Below are 22,247 nucleotides of genomic sequence, written 5' to 3' on the forward strand. Positions count from 1 at the left end.
AAAGGCAACTACTCCACCTGCATTGCTTCTCCGCTTCAGTTAAATACCCATAATCCTGTGCTGCGTCACTAACCCAGTCACAAGACCAAACAAATAACACATGATCACATAAACAAATGGCAATGAGATTGAAATAAATATCGATTGTTACAGCCTAGTTTCACTTATCGGACCCATACTGATGTTAAAGAACATCGTCCTGAACCGACATGATGATTAAATGTTTTGCTTCCCCACTTTCTGTTATAAGCAGAGTGAGACAGAGTTTATTCAGCTAATAAACTCTCTCTTAATCAGGATTTTGATTCTTCTTCTTAAAAAGTCTAGATCCTGACTTTAACAAGGAGATTTCCAAAAGATGTTCATGACAGATAAAACCAGACTCCTTAAGATGATAGAACACAGCGTCTTTGCTTCTGTTATGAGTTTAAGTTTAACAGCCTGTTTAAAAGCAGCAGCCTGAGGGTCAGGGGTCAACCTCTTTACCTCCAGACCAGCCAAACACCATTCAGAGCCGGTCCCAGGTTACCACGTCTCTCTTCCTCTCTCATCAGTACATGGAGCGTTTCACTGCCACCAAGAAGAAGTTCGCCTGAATCCCCGCTACCATGACGACTCCAGACTCGGCGTCGGTCTGAAACCCACCACCCCCCTCTCTTCCCTCCTGCACCAGCCGGAGCTTCTTATTGGTCTGCAGCGAGGTGCTTCCCGCAGCACTCCACACAGACACCGGACCTGCTGAGACACGGAGACAGACCATAATGGCGAGGCAGGCTCAACACGACCCCCATGAGATCCAGAGCGGCTTTTTAACCAGGATTTGCTTCCAGGCTTAGTGTTCACAGAGCGACATGCACCTCCAGGACAGGGACGTTTAAGTGATGTCATGCACTTTCACAAGTCCAGATAAGGACTTGTGATGAGAAAGATGATCTTGATTCAGAAGAGAAAAAGAAAAAAAACAGCAGGTTTTTTAATCAGTTTTTCTCTGCATGTTGTGACTCTTTCCCTGCAGCAGAGCTCAGGAGGCTTCGGACATGTTGGATGCTTCACGGCTGTTTTTGTCTTGCATGAGATCTGGTGGCTTTATAGTGCAGCTGCTCAGTGGGGCATCACGTCGTACTCGCCCATTAGCAAAAACATTAAACCGCTTCTCCCCCCCTCTCATGCCTTGCAGTTTTATTTAATCACCGCCATCTTTAGCGCGTCCCACCATGTGACCCCGAGAAGCTCTACCCAGCAGTGTGTGGACTCTAAATCCTTTCTTCTTTGAGGCAGCGTTTGTGTTGCTTCTTATTATCCATCAGACGTAAACATGTAATGTAATGAGTAAACAGTCGAGCTGGGTTTGAGAGTCTGAACCAGACTTCTTCTGTGAACGTCAGTGCCGGCTTAGTTCCCCCAACCAACCATAAATGAATAATTTCATGGATTTCTTCACACGTCTCATCAGCTCTGTATTTACATTTGATAATCCAGTCATACAAAGACACTTCATCATGTTTTACAATGATTTAAATCTGACTGATCCCACATCACAGGTTCCCCAATGCTGCTGCTTATTGAACAGAGATGATGAAATAATGTGAAAAGAAATGAGGGAAAAACTACATGGAGCACAAAAGGCCCAGATTCGTCCAGATCAATGCAAAGGTTTTCATACCCCCTGACTTCTTCACTTTACTGCCTCAACCTTCAGTGTTTTTCAGAAGAAGTGTGATCGACCAATCAGTTCACAGCATGAGGAGAATGCTGCAGGTCTCCCAGCAGACAGAGACATTCACATCTCTGTTTCAGTCGAACGGAGAGCATCTGAAAACGTCAATTTTCAGGCACTCCACAAATTCAGTTTGATTTTGAGCTTCGACTAGGCCATTCTAGCACATGCATGCAGTTTGATCTAAAGTGGCTCTGACTGCATGTGAAGGTGAACCTCCTCCCCACTCTTCAGTCTCTGAACAGGTCTTCCTCCATCCGACCTTCTTTCCCATGTCTGTTGGACGCAGACTGGACTTCCTGTTTCTGTCTCTCAACAAACAAAACAAAACAAAACAATGTTTTCCTTCTTGCTGTTCACGTTCAAAGCTTGGGATGTCGTTCTAGATCCTAACCCTGCTTTTTAACTTCTCCAGAACTTCCTCCCTGAGCTGCTGCTGGGTTGCTGCGTCTCCACGATGCTGCTCGTTCTCTAATGCTCTCACAAACCCAGCAGCTGCATCCAGACTCAGATTTTATTGCACAAATCTGGACTCTTGTGTACAATTAAGCGACTTCTGAAGGAAACTGGTTGTGCTGGAATTTATTTAGGGACTGAATAGTTCTGCATGTCTTTTTAGAGTTGCGGTTGTGAAGGACTTTGTGAAACGTGCCACCGTTTTCTTCCGACTCCACAGGTTTGCACTGCTTTCTGTTGGTTCATTCACAACAAAACGTATTAATGGAACGGAACTAAAAGTGGAAAGGTTGTACGTAAAACGGCCTGTGGATACTTTTTCAAAGTGTGTACTTACTTTTTACCATGACTGTAAGTAACTAAGACACTAAGCAGCTGTTTTCACTTACCGTTATTGTTTTAAAATAATCAACTGAATTGATATTTTGTTAAAGCCGGTCTGTGTTTTGCTCTGTGATTGTTTAAACTCTGTACTCTGCTGCTGAAACAAACAGGTGGAGTGAAGGAGTTGCTCTCCAGCATGTCCATGGAAATTTGTCTATAATCTTTTTTTTTTTCTTGTATTTAATTAAAGCAGATGCTTAACAAGTCAGTCAGTGTATGCTTTGTTTTTTTTCTCTTAAAACCTCACTGACATTTGAAAACCTTTTGAATCCAGCTTTAACAGCCTGTGTCGCTCTGTCAGGAGAAAAGAACTGCCAGCTGAACATGTTGGACAGGTTTGTGTATTCACATCATAATTAGCTCCATGTGAAACCCCACAGGCCTACGGCAGCAGGTTGACGTTAAAGCTCATAAAAAGATAATTAGCAAAATACAAAACCTGTATAACTTCTTTAGCGAGGTGGACAAAGGAAGCATGTTTTTTATAAGAAAAAAAACCCGCAACAGCTCTCGGGGACATTTCGTGTTTGGTCAAACAAACACGGCACTTTAACTGTCAAGCATGGTGGTGAAGTAGTGATGATATGGGCTTGTTTTGGAAACCGGGTGTCCAAACTGGGTCACCTAAAACTGTTGATCTACAACAGCATGGCTGTAATGGCCCAGTTAAAGTAAAATACAGCAAATCCAGATTCTTTCCCAACTAGCTTAATCTGATTCTGCTCACCAGAAAAACAAGAGATTAAGAAATGAGCTGATGGGAAAGTGAATCAAAGAAAACGCTGGGAAAAGATCAATAACATGAAGTTATGTTAATTCAAACTCTAAATAGTCCATAAATCCAAAGATGAGTGATTATTATTCTTACACATCACACATTTGAATTCTAATTCACTGGCCACTATTAATAAATATCTTTTTGATTTATTTTTATCAGCTTAATGAAACATTTTTTTAAATTGCTACCTAAAACATTTAAAATATTTCTGACATAAACTTTCACTGATAAAAAAGAAAAAATTATCAACGTAATTAAATGTTTGATAACCTTCACAGAACTTCATTAGACCTCCTGTAAACGTCTGAATGATCCTGTCCACCTATCTGTGTTCTCCAGCACTAAATGTTCTGGTTAAACTGTCTCTTTGTCAGCCAACGCTCAATCAACCTGGACATTGTGTGGCTGTAAACAGGATGTTCTCAACAGGAAGCTGCAGCAGAGACACAGGATGGCAGCGGACATCTTCTGGCCATGTGAATATCTCTCAGCTGCAGGGACATTTAAAACAGATTAGAAACATACATACATACATACATACATACATACATACATACATACATACATACATACATACATACATACATACATATGTATGTATGTACATACATATGTATGTATGTACATACATATGTATGTATGTACATACATATGTATGTATGTACATACATACATACATACATACATACATACATACATACATACATACATACATACATACATACATACGTATGTATGTATACATACGTATGTATGTATGTATGTATGTATACATACGTATGTATGTATATATACATACATCTTTGCAGAGCATTTTTCATACAGGCTGATGTAAAATTAAGTGATCTACAGAGGTCAAAAACAAAAAGACGTTTACTAGAGATGCATAATGAGATTATACAAAAAAAAAAACCCACAAATATTAAACAAACATTTGTGAAAGAAAGAAATTGGATGAGGAACTGTGGAAGTAGAATCATGAAGTGTACCGAGGAAACACTGGAAATATGAATGTTTAAGGAAAAAAATAAAATGACAAATGACGAAGAGTCACAATTTGTCACAAAAGGATAGTGTCAAAAAAGATAGTAAAAAGAATAAGCATCAACAAAATCCATTATAGCAAAGAATATATATCTTTTCTACCCTATAGTTTAGGTCATATCCTAAATAAGTCAATTTGAGTTATTTTGATTTCAGTTTAAAATAAGTCAATTTGAGTTTTATGAAATATTTTAAATGTCATGTTTTCATTAGTGGAAAGTCATCGTAGTTAACAAATAATTAATCCATATAATGTGCTCCGCTTAGTGATAAAGTTCCTACATTTTCAACAATATTCTATCTTATTGAATTGAGTGCAGTAAGTTTTCAGGACTTGTTCAGGAGGAGGAGCTCTACCACCAGCTTGTTTTCCTCCGGGTCTCCTCTGTGTTCCGCGGCTCCTCGAGTGTTTTCCTCCCCTCCCCCGGTCATTCCGTCGGTGTTCCTCCGTTCACAAGCTGGAAAGTCAGGCTTTATTAACGATGAGGAAGAGCGGAGCGGAGTGACACGTCGGTAAAAGTGGCAGATGAAGGAGCCCATTGAGACGATGAGAGGATGAAGCCGCTGCTGTGGGTCGTTGTTGTTGCTCTGCGGACTCTTACTGGGAGCTGTGGGAGCGGTGAGTGTTAATGAGCCAGTTAGCTGGGAGAGCTAATGGTTTCCTCACTTTCTCAGCCTCGGTGTCCCCTTCTGGGAACAGTCAGGTGGACATGCTGAGGACGAACTTTCAGTCTCACCTGTTGGACCGGGGAGGGACAATAAGTTCTGACATGTGAACTTTCCTCTCTAAATGAAGTAGAAACACCAGGAGTGAGGCTGTAAAACTGCTGGTCCACAATAAACTTTACCTCAGGTCCAACAGGAACATCTACCGAGGTGTGGAAGAGGATTAGGGCCACTGGGAAAAGAAAAAAAAGAAGATTCTGACATTAAAATCGGAATTCTGACTTTTTTTTTAATTCTGAGAAAATGTCAAACTTCTGAGATTAAGTTCTGAAGTCAGATTATAGTCAGAATGTAGTTTTTCAGGGGTCTAATCTAATCAGGTTCACAAGAGTGTGCACCAGTGCACAGGTGACTATTAAAGATCTGAACTTTGTACAGATTTATCTCACTGAATCATTTCATGAGCAGTTTAAATATTATCAAACTGCTCATTTATTTCAGTAATGACATTTCTTTAAAAAAATAATGAATATATTATACAGATTCATTACATAGAGAAGGATGCATGAGTGTTTTTATTATAGTTCACTGTGATTATAACGGCTTATGAAAACACAAAATTCAGTTTCTCTGAAAATTAAAAATGTCATCAAAATGACTCTGAGTAACGTTACTGAGATAAATTCAGTTTTAAAGAATTAAAGAATGAACAAGTTATTGTTCAACAAAATTACTTCAACACTCGCATCTGTCAGATTGGACTTTAGATCTAATATTAATAAAACTGGTACTTCTTTATGGAGGCCATTGTTCTTCCAGGTTTTCTCTGTGAACTGTGTGTTATGATTTGAACCCAAAGTGGAATTTCTCCATTACAGCAACAGCTCTACCAACTGCGCCACTGTGCAGCCCCATCTCAATATATTAATACATTTTTTACATTTATCAATAATCTTCTGTATATGCATCTTAAATGAAAACTTTTCATCAAACCTTACACCCAGATACCTTACAATATTTACCTGCTTTAAATTTTGCCCATATAACCTAAGATMTACTGTAGGATTAACCCTTTTCTTTGAAAAACATATTACTTGTGTCTTCTCAACAGACAAATGAAACCCCCATTCATGTGACCCTGTTTCAACYTTATTAATTGCTGATTGCATTCTATTTTTTAAAATTAGTTCTTCCACCATCAGCCCCCAAGTGTCAAGCTCTGCTGATACCGCAGTCCTGCTGCCCTCAAGCTTTTCTGCCACCGACAATCAAGCATGAAGCTTGGGCCCTCATGATACTTCTTTATTTAGAAGTACTAAAGTTGAACCCAATACCTCAGTGTGCCTGTTTTATACATTTTTACAAGTGTATTGGTGAAGCCCCTGACCACAAGTCTGAATACAGATGGCTGCTCCTGTGGCTGGTCTGGTACCGACTGGCTGTCTTCGTGGGTTTCTTCTTTGGATGGCTGCTGGTTCTGCTGCTCCTCTCTGTCCCTCAGCCTATTGTTCAGCTGTTCAATTTCAAGCTGCAGTTCTGTGGTTATATTCTCCAATGCAGTGTTTTGCTGCTCCAAGGCAGTGTTTTGCTGCTGCAAGGCGAGGCATCTCTGCTGGAGGACGATGCGATTCACCTTCAGGGCATTGTTTTCCTCCTCCAAGATGTTCTTTTCCTGTCTGAGGATGTCGCTTTTCTCCTTCAGGTCGTAGTTTTTCCTCAGCAGATCAATGTAATCATCCTCCAGTTCGGTTAAATTCTCCTCCAGTTCGGTCTTTTCCTTCTCCAGGGCAGCGTTTATCTGCTCCAGGACGGTGTTTCTCTGCTCCAGKGGGGCGTTTCTCTGCTCCAGGGCGGCGTTTCTCTGCTTCAGGGCAGCGTATCTCTTCTCCAGGGCGGCGTTTCTCTGCACCAGGATGGCGTTTGCCTGCTGCAGGATGATATTTCTCGGCCCCAGGGTGGTGTTTCTCTGCTCCAGGGYCGTGTATTTCTGCTCCACTTCAGTCAGTCTCTGCTCCAGAGCGTCGTTTGTCTGCACCAGGTTGGCGTTTACCTCCCCCAGAGCGTTGCCTATCTGCTCCTGGGCGATGTTTGTCTGCTCCAGGGCAGTGTTTCTCTGCTCCAGAGCGATCTTTTCCTTCTCCAGGGTCTTGTATTTCTGCTGCACTGCGGTGATTTTCTGCTTCAGAGTGTTGTCTATTTGCTCCTGTGGACGGTCTGTGGACGATCATCCACAGACCGTGGACGATCGTCCACGGTCTGTGGACGATCATCAGACTGTCCTCAGTAAACTTTACTTTCACATGGACTGATAAGATGCAAAGCAAGAAAGCTGCTCTTATGGACAAACCACATGGCTTCAGGAGACAAATGAGAGAAAGACGGCACTCTATGGACACAGTGACAAGAAGTATGTTAGGAGGCTTTTCAAACTCAAGATGACCGAAGCAACGATCAATGACGGTGTTACATCAATGGTGCATTGTGCAAAGTGGATGGAGGATGACATACTGTATTTCAAATGAGCTGCTAGATGGTTTAACTGCGACAGAGTTGGGGGTTCCCAATGGAGGACAATGACCATATGGAGCGGATTCAGCAGTCTGAGAAGTTTTAGTAAAGGTAGACTCTATCCCAACCAGGATTTAGCTCAACTCTAGCTACTCAAGGAGACTGGCCAACGAATCTGAACAATGCCTCAGGTTTGTTGATGGTTCTGAAAAAGGTGGTTATCTGTAGTTGTGCTTCTATTACAAACGTGAGCAAATCTTCATCTAAATTCTACAACGACGTGTTAGGGATATGGTAGATAAGAGTAAAAAAGGAGGAGTAAATTTCAGTATAAAAACTTGGAAAAATTAAGATTAATCTCTGAAATTTTTGGGACAGCCAGTCCTCCATAGAGTGGGTCTTATCAGGGACCAGCTGTAGAACTGAGGAGTGGAAAGGATGGAATGTCCTGTATGGAGTCCTGACCTCAATCTCAGGACTCCATGAGATCTCTTGTGGGGTCAGCTTGAGCCCGTATCCATGGGGATTAGGGAGTTAAATGGCCTGCAATGAACTCAAACCTTCAAATACTTGGGACATTTTCTAAAAACACTGATAAATGTTTCATTTAAATAGGTCAACATCACATATACCTTAATAAGTTTTAATGTGAACAGTGGAAACCATCCTGGTACAACCACAGGAGCTAACCTCTACATGCTTCCTCATCTCTGCTCTTGGGAATACAGCCAATCAGAAACAAAGAAAATGGCTGCTTTGCAAATGCCAGCCAATTATATGTCATGTAGCTTTTTTTTGGTAATTTTTCAAATATGCTCTACCTTCGCCTGGAAATCTGGAAATAGGCACATTTTTCACAATTTGTTACATTCCACAAAAAATCRGCAAATAGGATCCACTGCATATTGGCTGATTTGCCTCAATTGCTCATTAAAGTTGCAGTATATAACTTCTATAAAAAATGTTTTTTACATATTTGTTGAAACTGTCACTATAATGTGACTGTGAGACAAATAATCTGTGAAAAAAAATCAATTTCCTCTGCCTTCTCCCAGGGCTAACTAACCAACCAATCAGGGCCAGGAGCGGGGTTTTGGTGCTGTCAGTCACACTCTTGTGTGGTGGTGCTCATCTCCGTCCCCTCTGCTCTATGTCACCACTACAACTTTTCCCTGTTGGCAGATCCTGTTGTGAATGCTAAGGCTAGTTAGCAGGACCCCCAATAAACGATTTTCCTGTAAAGATAAGTTGTTTTTCTGCTGTTAGCACATTTAGCAGCGAGTACGTGAGGTTGACTGACAGCACCTAGACCTGCCTCCTGACTCTGATTGGTTGTTTTTGGTCTGGAGCCGTTCATTTCTTCAGACGGCATTAGCAGCTCTGAGAGAAAGTGGAGGAGATCAAACTTTTCACAGATTCTCATACTATACTGTCACTACATGGTGACAGTTTTAACAAATATCGAAAAAATACTTGTTTTTGTACAAGTTACATACTGCAGCTTTAAGATCATCCGTTCACACCATGCACGTGTTCTTTATGGCTCATGATCCAGACATGGAATGGGGGGGTTAAGGTCACCGTACCAACGTAATTCACAAGCTCTTTACCACTGTGAGCTGCTACAGGATAATGCAGGATGACAGGACAAATACTGTGATCTGGTGTGAAGTGAAGGCAGCTGCAGAGTCAGCAGGAGTCTCTCCAAAGGACCACCTTTCACAATCAATTCACATCTGCTTTGGAGGGACAACTGCTACAAATTTATCATCCATCCATCCATGTGCAAATTCACAAAATACAGTTTATCAACTCTGGGACTTGAAATGTGCAAATGTCCTGCATTTATCCATCATGTTACGAAAGAAATCGGTAAGATTAAGAAATGGAAACAAATGGAAGTCTTTGGTGTACGTCCTGATCATTCTTATTAACATAGCAAAAATTAATTATTTTTCATCTGTGGAAAAAAAATTATATAAATCTATGTTTGTATGTATAGTAGTGTTGGAGTGGTTTAGGAAGTATCCCCCCTCTTCTGCAGGCGTGCTGTTCACGAAGCACCCGTCCAATCAGACGGTGTCTCAGGGGAACGAGGTGAGGCTGGGCTGCGCTGTGGAAGGCCTGACCGAACCGGACATCATCTGGATGAAGGACGGGGAGAAGCTGTACAGCACGGATCAGGTCTTCCTCATCCTGGGAGAGCAGCACTGGGAGACGTCCCACAGGTCCAGCAGCACCACACTGGAAATGATTGAGATCAACATGGCTGAGTTCACAGTGCCTTGCAAATTATGGGTGCACCGATTGTTGTTTTCTTGGCGGTCGTTGATTACCAAGAAACCTGATCGATTACCGATTCTGATTTTGGCCAATTCCAATTATTTATTTTTTTGCCTGAATGTTGCTAAATATAGAAAGAAGCTCGCTGAGTTGGCAATAGTGAGTTGACTGTTGTTAACTGCAAACATGCAGACATGACCTGGTGGGCTGGTCGGTCTGTCAAACCTCTCTAAAGGCAGAGCCGGGGTAACCCTAGGGTTGACAGAGGTAGATACAATCGTGGGATAAGATTTGCTTTTCACACAACTATCATCCAATCACCGATCTCTCAAAATTAAGGAAATGGGTACCGATAAGTCAGCTGGCTGGTAAATCAGTGCACCCCTATTGCAAATATATCCATATTGTCTGCATTTAATTACAAAACATGTTCATCCTTTAAACTTGTGAAAATGAAAACGGCACTGTGGCAACAGGTCCAAGCTTTGGCTTTGAAAAACAGGGAAGATGCCTGAATGAGTCACAGGGAATCTGATGTTGCCCAGACAACATCATCACTTTATTTTCCTTCTCTGGATGAAGAAACAAATCAAATCAGTAGATTAGGAGTGATTTTCTCCCCATGGCTGTAAGCTCTGGTTCTGAGTGAGTCTGTGAATGTTGCTGGTGTTTTTTCTGCTCTGTTGAAGGCTAAACAGCAGATCAGCTGTAAATAGAGGCTGGGCCGTTCTTTTGTTTTTAACACTAATCATTCTACTTTTCCCACGCCTCCCTGTAAACTTTGTCCTCCTCTCTCTTCCCTAGGCAGATTAAAATTTAACCTCTAATGCCCTGATAGCACGAAACTGTTACTGTTTTTTTTTTTTGCCAACTAGGTGACACGTTTCTAGATTACGGTCCAGTCTTAGCGTCATTTAAACTGTCTTCACCACAGTCAGGCCATCTGTCTTTTTTTTTTTTTATTCAAGAGGAGTCAGTAGCTGTGTTTCCGTCACAAACTTTGTCAACGTTCCACTTATGTCGAAAAAACATAATTTCACAATTGCTGTGTTTCCTCTAAATATGAAACACAATTTAAATCATACTTTAATTAGTTTGTTAATTGGATAAGTCATCCTCCTACTACTTCCTGTCATTGTCTTCTTCGTAGTTTGTGCCAGTGGTGACGTCGTGTTGTGATGTAAAAAAAAGTGTTTCTATTGAAATACATTGATTTTAACACGGCCAAAAGACGCCACCTAACACCAAACATTTGATCTAAAATGGATTGCACTTGTTTGCTTTTAGTGCATGTGCGAAAAATCACATCTAGTGATTTTCTGTAAAAATCCCTGGATGTTTGTTGTCCTTTTTACTACAAATAAAAAAGGAAAGTGAATAAAAGGCGGATGCTTTGTGTTGTTCTTAGCAGTTTCTACTTCAAGAAGATTTCATTTTGTCTGAATTTGTTGCATCAATTTGTCAGCAGTAGCAGAGAAGTGCAGAGCATAAGGAGTTCTGAGTCTTGCTGCAGGATTTCTGTATAAATCTGTCACTTTTTCAATTTTAAATCAGGATCTGCTTGACTAAAAGCTGTTTTATTCTATGCCAGTGAAATGAAAGAGATTTTTTAAAATTAATGTTATTGGGTGTTAGGCAAAGTAGAAAAGACTTGGACAAATAAGAAATAAATACACCCATGTTTAATTTTAAGTGGTCGTTATTTGTCATTCAGTGTGCTGAGGTCCTGTCACAGAGCTCTGTCTCCCACTGAAAGCAGATTTCAATCAGGACAGCATGCTTGGCAGCACACTGTGGCCCACTGGGCCACTCGGCTCAGACCTTTGTGGTCCCGCTCTGTCAGCAGCCATTCCAAACAGAAGAATGGTTTGGGAAGCAGTACGCTGTTCCAACGCTTCCCCAGAGCAAAGGGCTTGATGTAACGATCCCAACGCTTGGAAAGAAGCAGTTGCATGAGCCACTCAGAAAATCCAACCTTCTTTAGTTTTTATTTGAAGTAAGGAAATTCAATCACTTTCTACTGATTACTCTCTACTTATAGGCAAGAAAATGTTCACAGTATTTCCACAATATAGCCCCTTTAGTAAACATACAGTATTCTTGTGTTCTGAAAACAGATCTTTCCCTAAAGATTAGACAGTGAAAAGAAAGAGAATGCTTTGGAGGTTACATTTTAGGGAACAGCAAAAACAATATGATTTTTAGTTGATTCTGTAATTTGCATCTAAAGTGAAATGTACATAAACATCCAAAACATTGCCGACACTGTCATTAATTTCATAAAACTGAAGCCAAAATAGAAAGTATGAAGTCCAACCTGACTTCAAAGTAGATAATTAAATGATAATTAAAAAGTGCACAATCCTCAAAGAAATCTCAAGAAAACTTAAGTACTCCATCTCAGGTAGCACATGAACCCCTTATTATGTTAAAGACTAAAAATAATGGCAGTACACGTACAAGCCTGACTTGTTGGAAAGGTGCAGCGCTACTGATCAACCAGTCTTGTGGAACAGATGAGACCACAGTAGAGATACTTGGCTGTAATACACAGCTCTATGGTTGGAGAGTTATAGCTACATCACATGCACATATATATATATATACACCTTGATTTGTAGCCACAGAGACTGGGCAACTAGCATGGTCACTGGGTTGACCATAAATTCCTGTATGGTGTCCAGTATAAGATTTTCTGTCAGAGAGATGAAACAGTGATGGATGAAACAACTGTTTCAATCGGTGGGTTGCTGGTTCGATCCCTTCTTTGTCCAGTAGCTCCCCAACAACAGTGTGGGAATGTGTGGGTGAATGACTGAATGTAGTGTGAAGCACTTTGGGGACCTCTGGATGTGACAAAACGCTATACAAGTACAAGTCATTTTCCATATTCAATGTACAACATTGAATTTTAGCTTGCTATTTACAAGGGCTGGGACTTTAACAGGTTCCAGTCGGAAGCTTTGTGTTCATACACGGGACATTCTCAAACAACTACAAAACAAGTTCTCTTGGCCGACGGGAAGTTAAGTTTTTGATTCAAAAATCAATCTGATGAGATGCTGGAAAAGATTATTGTGCTAAAAGGAGTTAACCTACCAGTGAAGATATTCTAGCCTAAACTAGCATCTCAATTCTAAACATGTAGCAGCAATACAGAAGTCTCCAACGCTAATGTCAGCGTCCACAGTCCATATTTCTGAAGAATTTAAATGAATGATCAAGGCTTCCTAAACCACTGGAACGATGACTGGCTAGAATCCGATGGTTATTACAAATTATTAGTAATAATAATAATAAATTGTTATTAACTGCAATAATTGTCATTGGGGCATGCCATTAGCATTACATAGGAAAGAGCAGTGACTGTCACTGCCTCCCATGTAATGCATGGCAGGCACCTATTGTTCTACACCCAATAGAATGTCTCTTTATTATTCTTCTGTCACTGTTAATGCGGCTCATACCGCTGCGAGAAACGGCACAAAAAAGGTATCAAAACGTGCAGCTCGATCTCGGCATCCGGGCTATTATTTTTATTGGGGTTTCATGTAAAAATGGCGACGTAAAAAGCAAAAAATGACCGAAATTTCCAACTGCCGGTTTTTTAGAGTGAGAAACTCAGTGGATTTTTGACCCCAAAATAATTTTGAAATCGCTCCCAAGGCCGCAAAAATTGCTCTATTGGTATGAAAGTCGGTCATGTCATTGATATGCATGCCTGCTCCCATAAAATGTTTTCAAAATTTCTCTAGGGCTTACGGTTTTTGGTCCAGTTGCTTCAGAGCAAAATGATGGGACAGGACTGATGCTCCACCCCAGTGTTTTACATACATTTCTGAAAAATTTCTGAGCTCAGCGCACACCATATTTCTCTCATCAGTGCAGTTACTGTGAATGAGCTACAGATCTGAATCGTGGGACAATTGGAGACGTCAAATAGCCCTCTCATACATTTTAAGCGGTTTTTGGATCGGCCTTACGGATCCTGAATGGGAAGCAGTTGTTCGGACTGCTTTTTTCATCAAAACTGACTGGGTGTCTCATAAAGATAGAAATCTTCCTCCACCTTTCTATATCACACACACACAGCAGTTGGCTGAGGCTTAATCACTATAGCAACAGAATACAGAGAAAGGCAGAACTGCTGGTTTGGACTACAAAGACTCTGTAGTTCTAAACATGGCAGAACACTTTAATACAGAGGGCAGAGCAGAACTTCAGAACTACAACATGGTGGAACACTCAATTATTAAAGAGCAGGGCTGAGCTGGCATTTAGAACTACTTGCTCTTTTGGCCACTATATAGCTGGATTAACCAAACCACTGTTACATATTGAATTAGTGTGGTCATTATAATGAAGCTTACTGAAAGTTTCTAAATAAAAGCCTGCATATTCCTCTCATGTTAGTGCACCGCCATAGGCGGTGCAATAATATTAAGCCTTTTTTATGTTTTTTGTTTCATTAACATTAGCAAAAACATTAGCATTTCACTGCGCTTGATTATATGCTTCAAATGGTTTTCGGATCGCTCTTACAGATCCTGAACAGGAAGGAATTGTTCGTACTGCTTTGTTCAGAAAAACTAACTGCTTCAAACAGTTAGAATTCTATCTGTCCCTGTGTGTCTCACTCACATAACAGTGGAGCTGCTATTTAGAACTGCAGTGACTGAAGGTCAGAACTACAACATGGCGGAACTCTGATACCACACATTAGGGATGAGCTGCCATTTAGAACTACTTGCTGTTTTGGACATTATATAGTTGGATTAACCAAACCACTGTTACACATTTTATTAGTGTGGTCATTTAAAATGATGCATACTGAAAATTTCAAAAATAAAAGCCTTGACAATTTTTACATAATGTAATTGCTCTTTGGGGCTTTATGTGAATGGTTTAAACAAACCACTGTTAAGTATGGGATTAGTGTTGCCATTTCAAATTAAGCTTACTGAAAATTTCAAAACAAAAGCCTGCATATTCCTCTCACGTCAGTGCACCGCCATAGGCGGTGCAATAATATTTAGCTTTATTATGTATTTTTTCTCAGGACAGTAACATTTAGCCTTTTACCTTACGTTAGCTATTAGATAATTTTCTTACTTATTAGCGATGTTTAGTATACTGAATGGAGTAAGTCAATGACAGACAACAAGTGAGTGATGCTCCACATGCTGCTGATAGTCTTCACGCTAATATTAGCATTTTGGCAAATTTTAGCTTATGCATTCATTTTAACATACATAATGGTGCAGGTAGAGCTTAGTCCACATGCTTCTGACTCTCCACAGGTTATTGACTACATTGCAGCTTTCTTTAGCATTAATGCAAATTTTTAGCATCAGAACGCTGGGTCCAAGCCCAGCGTTCTGGGCTTGGACCCAGAACGCTGGGTCCAAGCGTTTACGGGACACACTTTGGCATGTCCCGTAAAATTTCTGCAGATTGTCTAGTTAATTACTATAATTTATAATTAATGATGATAAATATTATAAATAATAATAATAAATTATAAAAAATTGACCATTTTTAATAAATGATTAAAAACAATAAAGATCTTTGTTCTTTAATATGTCTATTTATTTGTCAATAATTTAGCAGCAAAAACGTTTTTGGTTAATTGAAAATGCTATTTACAATATCAGTATATACAGTAGTTTTCAATTAAAATGTAATTAATTGCGGACCCTCCAATTAATTAAATAAAAAATGTTAATTGAGTCTCACCACTACTACTTACTTGCAAAAACCATATTGGTGTAGATGCCATCAGAAGACAGCTGTGTGGTGCGGTGGAACAGTTTTCCTCCACCATGGAGGACCAATCCGCTTTGGTCCAGCAGATTGTTGTTGGTTGTCCGTTTGTAGAGGTGATGTCAGCTGCTTGTCGTTTCTGTTGGACCTGCAGAGGCAGCAGTGCTGAAGCATGTCCATGGTTGTGACATTCTACCTTGTGGTTGCAGTGTGAAGTCGGTCCAGCAGCAGGATGCTGGTCAGTATTGGTGTGTGGTGGAGTCCCACGGTCAGATGTTCTCCTCTGAACGAGCCTGGATAACAGTTGAAGGTAAGGCCATAAACACGCCGCGGCAGTAAATATGTCTCTGCGTTTGCTCCTGCTAAGTCCCCTGGTGGTCGTCCTCCTCTGTGCCTCCTCCACAGGCGTCCCTCACTTCACCCAGGAACCTCAGGATGTGGCAACGTTCCCCAACATCCCCTTTAACCTCTCTTGTGCCGCTGTCGGCCCCCCTGAGCCTGTGGAGGTGCTGTGGTGGCTGAAGGGAGTCCAGGAGGGAGAACCCCAACAATCACCCTCTGTCCTCCATGTCCCAGGTCAGAACCTCTGCTTGGATGAAAACCCCTCCTGTGTTTGTTCCTGAAAAGGCGCCATCTTGGTCTGACCTGACCAAAGCTCCAGCAGGGTTTTACATGTTGGTGTCTGGGATGGTAGGAAGAAAGGGTTTTAATCTGGTATCACTAGAAAACAACCAGTCAGCATGAAGATGGAGTCTTTGGACCCTGAGAGCTTCTGATGGAAGTGAACTGACTGATCGCAGTAATAGTCCAGGTTCCCTCTGGGTATATGTTCAACATGCGCCTGCTGAAGCCACAACTTTGCTTCCATCTGGTTAGAAGGGTAGCAGTGAACAGTGCAACATGTAGGCATTTCCAGGCAAATCATGGCTTCTAATGGAAATGTCTACAGGTTTGTACCAGAAGTATGGCTAAACCAATTGCTTTAATAACACAGCTCACTGCATACCAACACAAACCGCTTTACTGCAGCGTCTGCTATTATGCCAGAAGTAGCCAATAGAATTGCTCTGGTAGTAGTAGTAGGATTAAGTTGGATACTGATATAAAAAGGTGGGTTTAGGTAGGAGAATCTGCAAAATGGCTTCACTTGTAAAGTGCTTTATCAAGTCCGAGAACTCTAAAGCGCTTCACACTACAATTAATCAATCATTCACACATTCGTAYACTGATGGTAGCCATGGCTACTACGGGCCCTTTGACTATCACCAGCAGACAAGATCCTCTTTCTTTCCTTTTAGAATTGAACATTTCTAATTTGATGTGTCACATGCTCCATACTCTTAAGAAGCTTGGAAAAAACAGGCATTGATACACTTCTCTGTTCTGGATCTGTCAATGATTTACAAACAAGGTGACACACACACACCCAGAGTGTTTCCTGTCAGTAAGGCATGTTGGGATATTGGCATCTGAACTGATCCTGCCTGTTGATGTAGATTGTAATGACAGGGCCTTACACACTCACTAAATACATGTACAACCAMAAACTTCAAGGTATTTTATTGTCCTTTGTATAACAAACAGCACTAAGTTTTAGTAAAATCCTTCACAAATAAAGACCTGAAAAGTCTGACTCACACTTTTACTCACTTTTATTTATTCAGTCAAATCCAGTATTACCAGTTGCCTTCAGAACCTAATTGTAGTCAGACTTCTGCTTTGTGTTATTTAATCTGAGTTTTTACTTTTCTGCTTCTGGCCTAAGAGATTCTACAGAGAATATTAGAGAGCAAACAGCATCATGCAGACCGAGGGACCCATCAGGGATGACGCTATGGGTCCCTGCAGCTCAGATTTGCTTCAGATAGAAGTCCTGTCTGAAGCTGTCAATAGTCCATTTATGGGTCACATCGTGTGTTGTGGCAAGATAAATGCATACACAAGAACCATCTGGCCTACTGCTAGTGGAACAAGTGGCTCTTTGGACATGACATGACACCTGTCATGACCATGAAGAAGTCTTTATGAATGTTTATGACTGTTATGAAGTGAGATTCGGTAAACAATGACGCTTTTAATGCAAAGCTGCAATAGAAGTACATTAGAAGTGTTAACTTTGTATTATTTTGTAAATAATGTAATTTTTAATGCAAAGTTGCTCTAAAAGTTGCATTGAAAGTCCAGTAAGAGTGCCAACTTTGCATTAAAGTGTCATTACTTACCGAATGACACTTCATGACAGTCATAGACATTCATAAAGACTCCTTCATGGTCATGACATATGTTATGTCATGTTAATGACAGTGTCGTGTCAGTCTTATGCACACCCTGTCAAAGTGTTACCGTAGTTTTTTTTTCAACAGATCATATGACATTTGCAGCTCTAAGCAATTTTATTTCATTAAATGTTGTTGTAACTCATATTAATTCAAAATCCTTCATATAGTACATGCAGCCAGAGCTGTAATAGAAGGGTTTATCAAAGTTATGTCAAAAACAGAACTGTACCCATTTTTGATGTTTTACATTTTTCAGTTTGTATACATTATGTTGTGCCATTTTAAATGATTATTGCTTCAATTTTTAGAGTTACCTGTTTAAAGCCCAACTAGGGACAAGTGCTGCGAATTAGCTGTTGCTATTGCACCATGATGCAAACATGGGACTGCTGTTTTATTCAGTTTGTCTATGTTGATGTGTGTCTGTCCCTATCAAATAAACTTTATAAAAAAAAGAAAAAAAAAGTTTATCCTCATGAAAAAAACCCATAAAATGCATGAGCTGAAAAGGCCTAGTCAAAGTCCAAACCTAAACAGAGCTGAGAATCTTGGGAAAGACATGGTGAAGATCTGCAGCAAAGAGTTCTTCCATAAAATACTCAGGAGAGATGGGCTGAATACAAATTCACACCGCACTTTTCACGTTTTTATTCCTTAAAACTACAATGTGAAAAGCTCATCTCATTTTCCTTCAGCTGCTGTTAAAACTCCCGGTCTTTCCTGTCACTTGTGTGTGTGTGTGTGTGTGTGTGTGTGCGTGTGCGTGCGTGCGTGTGCGTGTGTGTGTGGGTTCAGGTGTGAACAGCAGCATCAAGTTTTACTGCGAAGCGAAGAACGCCAGAGGAATCTCTGTGTCCAGAACCGGAACCGCTCATATTAAAGGTGTGTCCTGCTCCAAAGGTGTGTCCTGGCTGTAGTGATGCACTCTGTCCTGAACAAAGTTTACCTTCTATCACCAGAAGAACATATCCAGGATTAAAAGACGAACGTCTCAGCAAGATCTAAAGAAAGTCATTCATAAATCATAAATTTAGTCGCATTGATTACTGCAACAGTGTCTTTATAGGTCTGCCTAAAAAAAAAATCAATCGGAACGTTGCTGTTGGCAGATAGAGAACATCATCCGGTTCTGAAGTCCTTCACAGAGAGAATAGACTTTAAAATACTGATGTGAGTTTATAAATCACTGAACAGTTTAGCAACACAATACATTAAATATCTGCTGTTGTATCAATCTTCCAAAACCTCTCAGGTCTTCTGGTTCTGGTTCTGCTCTCCATCCAGAACCAGAACCAAACGTGGATTCAGTTCTTATGCTCCACTAATCTGGAGCAAACTTCCAGAAAACTGCAAAACAGCCGAACACTGAGTCCCTTAATTCGAGACTTAAAACTCACCTGTTTAGAGTTCTTTGATCAGCAGGAACTGGAACATCAATCAGCTTATTGGCTGAGTATTTGCTTTATGATTTTGATTATATTTGACTTAATCTAATGTTTATTGCTTGTTTCATAACTGATAACTGATATATATATTTTAATTCTTTATTTGTGAAGCATTGAGAAGATTACTAAAGCTTGATTCCACCTAAAGGTCACAGTTTTAGTTTGTGATCAATTACAAAATTTCTTTTCTTTACCGTTTACATTTACAACAAAACAAAAACAGAATGTAAGGAGGGAACAAGGGGGTACTATTTTGAAAAGACATTACTTTTATGTACATAACCATAATGAATGGTTTTTTATATATAAATCTCTTTGAACTGCCTTGTTGCTTAAATGTTCTATAAAAATAAACTTGACGCACCAATCAGCCTCTCTGTCTGTCTGCTGAAGTGTTGCCAGCAGCTCCGGTGGACCTCCAGCTTCTCAGGATTACAGACAACAATGTTACATTGTCATGGAAACCAGGATTCATGGGTTACTCCGAACTGTCCACGTGTGTGATTCAGGTAAAACACACAAACACACACAGAAAGGTAGAGGTACATTGTCAGCAGTTGTGCAGCTGCCCCTGCTCCTCCTCTGCAGGTGGTGCGGGTGTCGGGGCGCCGGTGGAACCTCCCCCAGCAGGAGGTGCAGGTTCCTCCTCACATCCACACGCTAACAGGCCTGAGGAGTCACTCCAACTACAGCCTGAGGGTCTCCTGTGCGAACGAGGTGGGAGCCTCCCCGTTTTCCCCGTGGCTGACCTTCATCACCCCGGAGTCAGGTGAAGAAGCTGATGGTGGATGTGTGTTTAAGCTGGTTGCTGCTACAGCCAGGTGTTGAGCTCAAGGCCTGCTGCAGAGTTTCATCAGTAAACACTGGAGCTGCTGGTCCCCTGCTTAGAGCTGAACCCTCTGGGTGGGAGGGTGTTTGTTTGTGTGTGTGTATGTGTATGTGTGTGTGTGTGTGCGCGTGCACTGGTCCAGCTGGACCTACTCCAGTGGATTCCAGTCCTCTCTGTACAATGAGCTTTTGTTTGTGGCCTCAATCCATTTATAAGGGCTGGCTAAAGTGATTTTAGCGCCACCTGCAGGAATATGGACCAACATGTTATTTATTATTAGGAGTGTTTGATGGAGACAGACACCCAATAACATAGACAGACTGAACAAAGCAGCACTCTCATGCCTGCATCATGGTGCTTATAGTGTAAAGGTTTGTTTCGGTACAGGCTTTTCTAAATAATCTATCTAAAAACTATTAGGAAGTAAACTAATAAAACATGATATTGACAACATATCATCATCTTCCTAAAAACAAAAATAGACCACTTCTATTTTTGCCAAAAGATTATTTAGGAAAAAACAAATCACTTTTGGCAAAAAATGATGGTGATGACATTTAGGCCTGTTGCAACAAGCAATATGGTCTCATAACCATATTATCGTTTATCGCAATAACTTGTGAGAGAACTTATTGTCCAGCAAAATGTATACAGTCCTGGAGAGAGAGAGAAAGAGAAAGAGAGAGAGCTTTGAGCAAAACTGCTTCTACAGTTGCCGTTTGAAGTCGTTCTGGTAGCTCTGCTGTTGCCCTGCCATTGTTTAATGGCTCAGGTGCAAGTCCATTTTATTTAAACATTTGAAAAATCAGATTTAAAAAAATTGTGATTTATAAAATTGGAAAGAATACCGTGTCCAGCCAGAATTGACCTGAAGTGACCCACTTTCAGCTTTGGATTGTTCCACCAACATGGCAGCTGAGATTGTAAAGATGTTAAAGAAGAAATAGAGCTGGTGCTGACTGAACTGTGTGGCCCTGTCTGCAGTGCCCTCTGTGGCCCCCAGGAACCTGAGCTTTGTGCTGTCAGGGCAGAATCTGTCTCTGCAGTGGGCCAGGCTGAAGGAGGATGAGCTGCAGGGGAAACTGCTGGCCTACAAGCTGCAGTGGACTCATGGAGGAGAACCTCAGGTGAATGCTCCGTCATAGCACAGAACACCGTCCATGATTCCACCTCCTCATGGTTTGTTTTCAACATTTCGAGCTGCATTGTGTAACTTTTATAAGGAATATGTTGTGTCACCATGTCATGACAACTTAATATAGGACAGATTATACACGGGCTTGATTGATAGCACTAAGACCCGCCTCCTGGCTCTGATTGGTTGTTTCTAGTTAGCAATGGGAGAAACCAGAGAAGCTTTTTTTTTTTTTTTTTAGTTAATCCGTAATAAGCCAGGTGTGATGTGTAAGTATTTCATGTCTTGGAGTCAGAGGGAACTGGTGGTGTGTGTGTGTTTTTTATTACAGATCAGAGAGGATGTTATGTAGAGCAATCAGGACAGACTCAAGCAGCAGCTCTCTGTCGCTGCCATCAACCTGCATGGCCTGGAGGGCAGTCAGGGTCTGATGGGGGTCAGGGTTCTGTTTTGTCCTAGCAGTCCCAGAACCAGCTAAAGTTCCTCATCCCTCCAACTTTGTGTTTCCAGGAACCTCTTCTGTTTAAGGAGAACTCTACTCCAACGTTAGACGCAGCCCGTTTCTTCAACGCCTCCATCCAGGTGGCAGCCTGCACCGCGGTTGGCTGTGGGCCCTGGAGCCCCTCGGTGCTGGTGATGCCTGCCTCAGGTAGCCTGTCAGGGGTTGGCCTGGTTTATCTGATGAATGCTTCGTCTCAGGCAGCAGAATGACCTCCTGTTAAACAGATGTTTGCTTCCTATCAGGATCATTTTAGTTTTGTTTTTCCCAATACAGTCCAGTTTGTCTGATTCGGTTAGTTTTTAAATGTTTGCTGCTTTTTGTTAGTGAAATATTGTTGTAGTTCCTGTTTAGCTGTATTATCTATAGTACCGGTACTTGATTTTATTTTTTCATACATTGGTTAATTTTAAGGTGGAGATTTTAAAAAATCAAAATACTGTACTGTGATTATATATATA

At 40.9% G+C, this 22,247-nt stretch overlaps 2 protein-coding genes across 3 annotated transcripts in view; both read left to right on the forward strand.

The window, feature by feature from the left end:
• lrrc57 (leucine rich repeat containing 57) overlaps window positions 1–2,765 on the forward strand; it is a 7,867-nt gene extending 5,102 nt beyond the window's left edge. For both annotated transcript variants that reach the window (XM_008398717.2, XM_008398719.2), the window contains exon 6: window positions 555–2,765. In XM_008398717.2, coding sequence (XP_008396939.1) covers window positions 555–596 — 42 coding nt within the window. In that variant the 3' untranslated portion in view covers window positions 597–2,765. The remainder of the gene's footprint in view (window positions 1–554) is intronic.
• Window positions 2,766–4,741: 1,976 nt separating this feature from the next.
• Window positions 4,742–22,247, forward strand: part of tyro3 (TYRO3 protein tyrosine kinase) — a 26,338-nt gene continuing 8,832 nt past the window's right edge. The window contains exons 1-9 of the mRNA XM_008398721.2: window positions 4,742–4,998; window positions 9,598–9,781; window positions 15,809–15,909; window positions 16,005–16,175; window positions 18,674–18,760; window positions 19,717–19,832; window positions 19,912–20,092; window positions 21,137–21,279; window positions 21,798–21,936. Coding sequence (XP_008396943.1) covers window positions 4,935–4,998; window positions 9,598–9,781; window positions 15,809–15,909; window positions 16,005–16,175; window positions 18,674–18,760; window positions 19,717–19,832; window positions 19,912–20,092; window positions 21,137–21,279; window positions 21,798–21,936 — 1,186 coding nt within the window. The 5' untranslated portion in view covers window positions 4,742–4,934. The remainder of the gene's footprint in view (window positions 4,999–9,597; window positions 9,782–15,808; window positions 15,910–16,004; window positions 16,176–18,673; window positions 18,761–19,716; window positions 19,833–19,911; window positions 20,093–21,136; window positions 21,280–21,797; window positions 21,937–22,247) is intronic.

This window comes from Poecilia reticulata, linkage group LG22, assembly GCF_000633615.1.
Source record: "Poecilia reticulata strain Guanapo linkage group LG22, Guppy_female_1.0+MT, whole genome shotgun sequence".
Classification (NCBI taxonomy): Eukaryota; Metazoa; Chordata; class Actinopteri; order Cyprinodontiformes; family Poeciliidae; genus Poecilia; species Poecilia reticulata.